At 36.4% G+C, this 9,669-nt stretch overlaps 1 protein-coding gene across 1 annotated transcript in view; it reads right to left on the bottom strand.

Moving 5' to 3' along the window:
- Positions 1-8,698: 8,698 nt before the first annotated feature.
- LOC144453982 (uncharacterized) overlaps positions 8,699-9,669 on the bottom strand; it is a 36,946-nt gene continuing 35,975 nt past the window's right edge. The window contains exon 5 of the mRNA XM_078145362.1: positions 8,699-9,198. Within this exon, the coding sequence (XP_078001488.1) occupies positions 9,040-9,198 (159 nt within the window). The 3' untranslated portion in view covers positions 8,699-9,039. The remainder of the gene's footprint in view (positions 9,199-9,669) is intronic.

Here is a 9,669-nt window from a genome sequence, read left to right as displayed (position 1 = left end):
TGTATTTTTTTCAATTGTACAAATATATTTACCTTGGTATGGTAACGCCTTAGGACAAAGCTCCTGGTAACACACCAGTCCAGACTATGTACACTTGTGTACATTATCCATGAGATTGATAATTCCTTGCAGATTACCATTCGGTTTCTTCAAGTCGGTACAAGCTGATTTACATTCTTGATATCATCAAGTGGTGCTCTGTTTGTTCCAAAGGTTGGACTTGTAAACTTTTTAGGACTTTGAAGACAACGTGTTGGAGTTATGGGCTCTGAATGGTAAAAAAGGGAAGTATATTAATCAATTGCATCATTTCTTGTTTGCATACATGCAAAATATTTAAATACTATAACAGAATCCCATGATTAGTGAATGCAAGTTTTGTGTACTTGTATTTGGTATTTGCATGAGTACTTGCAGTTTTCTCTATGGCTGTACTTTCAAGAGCATACCAAGTGATATACAGCAAACAGCACTGCAAGCACGAGTGCATATCCTCAAGTTCCCACACTGGCACACTCATACATGGCGTTCTGGTATCTTTCTATTACATATCATGTTTATCCGAAACAGCAAATTTTGTAAAGAAATACGATCATACATTCTCATGATTTTATGTTAATGTAAACCGTCACATACTCATTTGCATACAGAATAGTAACAATGTTTTCAATAGTGCAAATTCCAAAGTATGTACAAGCACTGATGCAAAATATCATGATCACCACTTGTACATATTTAACAATAATTCATTGCAGGATGGAGCCATTAACCAAGCACTTGGGGTTTCGCAATAAACAATGTTTATTATACCCCGACTTGCTGGCTCACCAAGTCTGGTTTGTAGCACTTGAACAGCTAATGGGGGAAAACAGTCATCTAACATGGTTGGATGTGATGTAAATTTCTTGTCTTCTTAGTAATTTATGGCAATAAAATTTGAAAACATAGCTTACCAGCCATATTACAATGATGTTTGTGCGTCTGTCCAAGTTCAGCGATGATTCTTTCGTAATCAGACTTGTCAATATCCAACTTAATCTTAGCAATCTTTCCTGCTCCATCAGCAAGGTCTTTCATCTTGGGCGTCACAAGAATACTTGCTAATTTACGTGCTACATGTCCGGATTCATAGTCTTGCCAGAAATGCTCCATATCTCGGACAGACTCACAACTCAATGTAAACTTCAAAGAACCTTCCTGTATTTCTTTGACAGTCATGTTGTATTCTCTAAAAGCTTGCTTCAACTGATAAATTTTATCTGGTTCATTCCTTTTCAAAATATCGTCTTTTTCCATATCATACAGCATCAGTGCTTCCTCTAAGCGTCGCTTTTTACTCTTGATAACAGCCTCTCTGTCCTCCAACTCCAACTCCTCTTTTCTCCTCTTAGATTTTTCATCTTCTTTCAGTAATTCTAGTTTCACTTGTCGTTCTTCCACTGAGATCCTTGACTCGTCTCTAGTACACTCCATCTTCACTCTTTTCTCTTCAACAGCCAATCTCTTTTCCTCAAAGTCAAGATTTGCGGTTGCCTGGAAACCTGTATATTAGGAAAGATGATGAAAATGAGAATGGCATTTGGAAATGGGATGAAATCTGAGTTTAACAATCTCCTTACTAAGCTCTTTACATTGTATAGAACATAATTTTTACAAGATAACTTATCAGTTTTCTAAAATTGTGACAACACCTTGCCAAATTGTTTATCTATGAAGGTAAGTGTCACCTACTTGAACTGCAAAAACTTATCAAGATTAATGTACAGTGAGGGGGTCTGACTACAGGAGAGCACATAAGTAATACTACCAAGGTCTGCAAAACCCATACCCGGGCTGTAACAGTTTTACAGAAACATCATTTGAAACACATACATGTAGCCATTGATATAAATGAATCATTACCTTCTGTGCAGAAACATAAAGAAATGGAGAAAAAAACAAGTCACTGAGCAAACGGGTGTAGATAAGCTAGTCTATGGGGCACCTGGCTTTTGCCACTCACTGTATAATAGTATACACAAGGCAATTAATGTACTTGTAATAAAATCAAGTTTTAGTTTATGTCTATTTTATGTTTGTGTTTAGTTTATGTTTGTGTTTAGTTAGCTTGATTTTATACTACTATAATACTAGTGGAAAAACCTACTTGGGAACTGCTCTCTCTTCCTTTTCCTTGAGCTTGCCTTCTGAAGTGCACTGAAGTCTTCTGGACCATCACTTTCATCATAGGACTCACCGGATGTACTTGGAGTTGGTAGTCTCGAAGTCTCTGAAATTTTACAATTGAATTATGACATTAGATACATGTAATGGTATCCTCAAAATATGGATAAAGTAAAATAATAACCACAAGAATGTTAGTTTTTATATAGCGCTTACAAACACTGCGCTAAAGTGTTATAGTTATTAGTGCGGACATATACATGTACCAATAATGGCACAATGGCACTCTCTACTTCCTCAACTCCCTGGGGAACATACATACATTCCATTACAGCCTCCATAAGTGCATAGGATTACATCCTTCAAATTGTAACATCTATCCTACCTAGTACCAGGTTCCTAGGGATATGATGACCAACTTATGCTTTAATAAATGATCACTTTTATTCATTTCATTTTCTACAAAAATGTGTTTGAGAGTGTGTGAGAATATGATTCATAAAAATGCTCTCCCCAGATAAGAATCATTCTAGATTCATTGTATATTTTCATAACAAATGAACATATTGTCTCTAGTTCTTAAGTAATGAAGGGGAGGTACATGTACCTACTACTTGATAAAGACCAGTCACTTTAGCATACAGAGAACCCTTGATGTAAAATATCCCACAGCTCAAGTTACAAAGCACTTCAACACTGAGCGTTCAATCTCACTTGGTTTGACAATCCCCCTGAGTACCTACATGTACATGTACATTGTTTGTACATGTACAACGAGTAACACTAAAAGTAAAGCACTTTCTCTATGTGCTACACTCATTTATAGCATTCATATCAAGTGTAAAAGAGTACTGTTTCAATTGGTTTATTTACAAGCCTAGCATGTGGCCTTTCTTATGTGGTCAATTGGCAAATGAAACAGTATACTTTTACACTTGATATGGATGCTGTAAACGATTGTGGTACATACAGAAAATGCTTTACTTTGTATTATGTTGTTATAGTGACAATGATTGTAATAAGCCAATTATGTTTTGTATTAATGTCTGATAGGTTGGTAAACATTCTATCCCTCTTGATTTTAAGATTATACCACCTCACATTTTAATAGTTTTAAAAGTCCTATGGGGATCATGGTCAATGGTGACAAAACAAACTGTGAATGTATTGTTTGGTGCACACAAATTTCAGCAAAAGACAACTTGCTACTTTTGCATTTTAGCTGATACACATACATGTAATCAGTGCTTGACTGCAGTGTTGTACTAGGGCCTAATAAAAAAATTGTGTGGTTCCGGTTACCTGACCCCACCTAGTTTTTCAGCAGCAGACTCAAATAAAGACAAAATAATGAAATTGCACAAATTGCAAAGTCTCGCCAGAAATAGTGGATGCAGAAACTGACATATATCAACTAACAAGATAATATAACACTGTTCTTCTAATCTGTAACAGCTCTACATCTGATGAGAAGAAACCAATAACACAGAGACTATATGGAAAACAACGGAACACCTGAACTACACTCACACATGAAAAAAATATATATAATAAAACAAAAAATCTACCTACACCACCTAGTCTACAATTGAGCATAATGGGAACCACACAATTGTTTTTTATTAGGCATTATAGCCATGTAATTTTTATGAGTAACTATTGATTTGAAATAAAGGGGCCTTTACTACATATAATAGAATTTAGCAGTAAAATTAATTCTATTTTCACACGGATTTATCATGGAACAAATATTGTTTAACTTTAGCCTTCCCCACCCCCAAGGTATCCAGGTTCCCAATCCTTTTTAACAACACTGTATAAACTTACCCCCTATAGCAGGTTTCCTTATTTCTGGTTTAATGGGTTGACGTACTTGACAGCAATCAATGAATTTCTCATGGGTCTTTGTGATGAAGTTATTCTTTTTAAATAGTCCCCTTAATTCTTTCATCTTCTTGGCAACAACTGTTGGGTGTCGGGTAATCTTGATGATCAAATCTGACAATTCCTTAGAAGAGGAAGAAGTGTCGTCATACAAGAAATAGTCCACACACTCCGCAAAGTACTCTTTGAGAAAATATGCCAAACCACTTGTCTTTGGCACTATTACTGGTAGTCCTGAGCAGATGGCTGGTAGACCCTCAATTCCGTATGGCTCGTCAGGCCTCGCGATGAAAACATAACTTTGTCGCAAATCACTGAACAATTCATCTTGAGAGCCATAGGGTGAATACACATTTGGATCCAGCTGTGATTCTTTTATGTGCGTTTTTAAAGCTGATTTAATCTCATTAGAGCTGAGTTCTGGTGATCTACGAACACACCATACGAGTACATCAATGTTCATCTTCTCAAACAAATCAGCTGCTTTATCTAGAGCACTTCCAATCATTCGATTCGATAAATCTTCATCACTTCTACTAACAGCGTTCATTAGTATCTGCTTGTTCTTTTTTTCTTCTAACGTACTAACGTCTATATCTAAGTCAAAATAAACTTGGTCTGGTCTTGGCAAATACAGTTCATGTGTGATCGGCCTAGCACGATAGATCTTTTCATAATGACTAAACACCTTTGGACCGACTGAAAACACAGTGTCGATGTATTTCATACATTTTAAATGTGTAGTTTCATCATCTGGTTTTGACGGCGCATGGTTGATCAAAATTATCTTGGCATCTGGAAAAAGTTTCTTCATTGCAAACGCAGCCTGGTAGGTTCCGGGGCAGTGCACAATAATAGCGCCTACATTTTTTATCTTTGGCAGTGAGGTATAGTAATTTTCTGGGAAATACAACCAATGAAATGAAGATGTCTGTTCCTGGTTACCGAGTGCATCTAATAAACCATCAGCTAAGGAGGGAGTGACAAGATCCACGCCATGAGCAGCTGCATCCGCGATCTGCTCCTTACTAGTCTCTAATACAACACAGTATGTGTGGTGTTTCTGTACCAGGCTGATGGCAAGCTGGGTGTTGATGGTGGTTTGTGCATTCCCGACTCTGTTCCATGACTCGGCAACAGTGATGACAGACTGCATCATAGTTACCTACACACCAAGACTACATCTGTAAGTAAATGATAGAGAAAAAAAAATCATTTACAAACACACTGAAAGATTAGAAATGTAGAAGTCTGAAGAATGTGTAGATTTTTATAGGTGAAAACTGACTTTACAAGAACATAAAGGTCAACCCGAACAATTTTGGAAAAGAGAAAATTATCCAAACATATAAAACATAATTTTAATGAAACAATTCAAACAACACATTCATTTTCATCACAAGCTAACAATAAAGGATGACTACATCTACACCCAAATTGGATTATATACACTCCAATTTTTCATGGTGCTGTCAACTTTTTCTGAATTTTCACACTTCCAAGTAACACAGTTCAATAAATGAAAACTAGGTTAACTAAGATTTGATATTCAACCAAGGGATTTTAATTAAAATACTTGAAGGAAAAATTTGACAGGATGACTTATTTTGACATAAATGGAAAATAAATGACAAAAAATCTTCAATATCTAATCATGGTCGGTGATACTTCCATAATCTAATTAAAAGTATTTCACATCAAATACTTCCTGTGACCTGATATGCCCTTGAAAATGAAAATGTTTACTTGTATGTTGACCACACTATACATGGCTAATCTAGACAAATATCTGATCAGTCATATATCTTCAAATAAATGCCTTCATTTTAAACTGATTGATGCATCATGCAGTACATACTAGTTCCTTTTCTGATCAACAATGTTACAATGTAAACAGAATGCACCGTCGTCTGTTGCAGGGAGTATCGCTGAAAAGGTCACACTTTCATGGCCGTAGAATTTACAAATGTATTACGACTCTGGAGTAGAATTTGATATATCCATCTTCCTTTAACCAATGTGTAATATATTTAAAATAAATAACTATGCTGGTACAAAAAGCCGCAATGTTTATAGCGGTGTTGTTATCATATAGCAATGGAATCAACAACACTGCCATGCATCATCACATCAGCAATATTTTGATGTTCTCTGATCACGTGACGTCTGCTGATAACCGCAGATGTGATTTCTAGCATCGGTCAAAAATAGCATTGCAAATTACACTGTTTTACAACCATTAACCAGTCATTGAAGCCTACACTTTTAACATTCTTTATAGACCAAAAGCATGGCTTAAGTACACCGAGACAAGAGAAGCACACGTGGTTAATAATGTCCCCGTTGTGTTGTTGTTTGCTGGAGTTGTATTTTGTGCATTTTTTTTACCCCACACAAATTCCAGAGAGACCACCTCTGTTTATGAACAAAGACGAAAATACTCACCTTTAATTCTGTGCATGAATAATACAGTTCTGGAATATGTTGTAGACAGGTGTAGATATATAGTATGTACAGTTACTTTACACAGCTGCATGGTTACATTTCTCCGTTACGACGCTCTCCGTAATAGAGGAAGCCATATTCAAAATAGAGGTCGACTTTTTGACAGCGGCTTCCCGGGATCCCCCTGCCTGGTTTCGTTTACCACCAAAGTTGCCGATGCACTATAGATGGTTTTCTGTTTACGGTCGATTTTGATGTAAAGTCAGGATGCACATTAATCTACCCACGTTACATTGTGATGTTTCGATGTGCGTGCAGGATTTTAAGTCGTGATCACAATGTGTGAAAAATACTACAACCACACACCACCACCGGAAACCTCAGAGCAATACAAATAGTAAAACTAGTCACGTGACATGATAAGCGTAACTCTGATTGGTTAATGATTGGCGCGCCAACGGAAACTAGACCGCGGTACATATCAGGGGTGCTAATAGCTATCGTAAACAATGAAAACCCATACCTATGCATTCTGCTATTCAAAGCCGAAACTTACAAGTGAACCCACTGAACTGAACTGACCGGTACAGCGGTCAGTGTAGTAGGCATGGAAGTATCACTCACAGTCCTGTCGAGAATACAGCACAGCGACATGTATTGATTGTTTAGACGTTAGATTGGAAAATATCACACAATTTGCAAAGTAAGATTGTAATAGCACTAGACAAGTTCACACATAAGTTTCACCCCAGTCCATCTGATCAAAAGCTGTTGTTGGAATACGACTAGATTATGACATATATCTCATACTACAGAGACCAAAAGAACTTTGTTGATTACCAACATAGCAACCATGTAGTGTGTGGAAAAGTACATGACAACTTGAATAACTCCAACTGCTTTCAAATACTGCACTCAAATATACAGACATTAAACAGGAATTCATTTTTTTTCTAACGGAACCGTGTGATCACAGATCTAGACTGTAACAAACTATAGACACTTATTTGGTCACATCTGGAACGGTGATCCACAGGAAGTTCGACTAAGTGTTTCGCCCTCCTCTTCACGGTTGATTATTTACCAGTATTATTTTCTTTAAACGTATTGATTCTGAGTCTGATTCTGATCTTTATTTAAATATCCGTATTTCATTCTTCACCGTATTCCACTATTTGTTTTTACTTGTATTTTATTTGTTGGGTCTATGCTCAATCTGATTAAAATCCGATGTAGATGTCGGTTAATCGTTCATTACTATTTTACCTTCGTTATTTTGCCTGAATTGACCTTCTTAGTACATGTTTACATTTTTTAACCTGATCGCCTCCTGTATACCATATTTTAATCAGCTTGACCCAGCCCCCTCCCCCCTCCCCCTCCCCCATCCCTCACCAACAACAAAATGCACGACTTCACTCACTTGTATTGATATATGATTTCAAACGTACATACTTCGGTAATTTAAATTTATTGACGACCGAAAAATTCAACAACAACAACAACAACAACAACAACAACAACAACAACAACAACAACAAATATTTAGTAGTAAAAATTGAATACATAGACAACATGGTTCTTTTGACCAAAAGTTGAAAATTTGAAAGTTCAGTTGACAATATACTATTTTCTGTCTTATAGTTGTCCTTTAAAAGTATTGGTAATTTCAAATATATTCATTTAGATACTAAGGATGTTTTATATATATACGACCTTTTCAATTCTGGACAATGCATGATGTTCATTTTACAAGTTCTGAATCACTGACTCACGCGTACTAGACACTACAGTGGTCGCGACGTCACACTTGCTTCTGTAAGTGCAAATGGCTGGTTCAAGTTCATTCTATAGTGAATATGAAAACTAAAAGAAAAAAAGGACGATTGAACGAATTCGTGGAAAATTTAGAATACATATATAAACTACATGCTACTGAAGTGTGAGGACTTCCAACTTAGTGTCTTGCCGTTTAATTTGCAACTGCCGCTGGTGGCGCCCTTCATCGACAACTGTTCAGGCTTTTCATTTGTCGCCAAGCTTCGGAACAGCTTGGATGGAAAGTAAGGAAATAAGACTTGTTGTACGATACAAAACACTTTTGACAGAAAATATCAAGTGTAACATAAACATTTTGCAAAAAGAAGGTATATTCTTTTTTTCTTTTAAAAAAAAAATATGAAAAACATAATTTATGTAACTTGCGATTTGTATGTTTTTGGTACTGAAAATAATTCTTTTTTTGAATATTGAATATTATTGTTACAATCAATGTAATTTCATTCAAAATACGTTAGAGTTATTAGTTCAAGTAGATCACGCCATCACTCGGTGAGAGTTGGCCATCTTCATTGTTGCTCTATCTCGATTCTCCGCTGATCGATGATCAACATGAAGTTCTTGTACAATGAGTATATTTTGGCACACAATTAACGTAAAATGTAAAGTAGCCTGTTTCTGTGTTAGTGAACATACTACGTGTAAATAAACTTGAAGGTAAATCCATGAAGTAGAGGTGTCCATGTCTGACAAACTCAGAAATATATATTAAGCGTAAAGACCCTCTGTGAAAAAACTGTACAAGTCCTCTCGTGTTTCCAACCACGCTTTGGCAGCTGCTTCGAACACTTGTCGAATATTGCGTCCTGTTTTTGCTGAGCATTCATATTGTGAGTAAGCACCAAACTTCTCTGCGACTCGGTCAATCTGCAAGGTCAAAGATGGAAGGTCAAAGTCAAGTTATACAAGTAAATTAAAGTACGTGTGACCGCGTGTAGACGCCCAATATAGAATATTTTGTCTGATAGGCCTAAAGTTATGTATGAACTTCGATATCAAGTAAGCCAAATTGTGAGTCACTTTCAGGAACACGAAAAAAGCTGTTTAGAAAGAAAATACCCATCAAATCGTTGTATTGATGTTGTTTGTGTTTTTCTTTATATTTTTCAAGATGTACAGACTGTGGTAAATATGATTTCATCACCAGAGTTTTCCCATAAACCCTAAGTTGTTGAGGAACCACCCGTTACCATATGTAGGTTATTAGCAGTAAAAAATAGAAAGGCTTGTCTTGGTTACCCAGCCTCTCAGCTTGCCATTAAGGGTTACGCCCTCAACGGCAAGAGGCTGGGTAACCGAGACCGTACAAATACAGAAATAAGCCTGACTAGACATTCA

The sequence above is a fragment of the Glandiceps talaboti genome, chromosome 3, assembly GCF_964340395.1.
Source record: "Glandiceps talaboti chromosome 3, keGlaTala1.1, whole genome shotgun sequence".
NCBI lineage: Eukaryota > Metazoa > Hemichordata > Enteropneusta > Spengelidae > Glandiceps > Glandiceps talaboti.
Note: the sequence above shows the minus strand (reverse complement) of the source record. Positions and strands in the feature narration are given on the sequence as shown.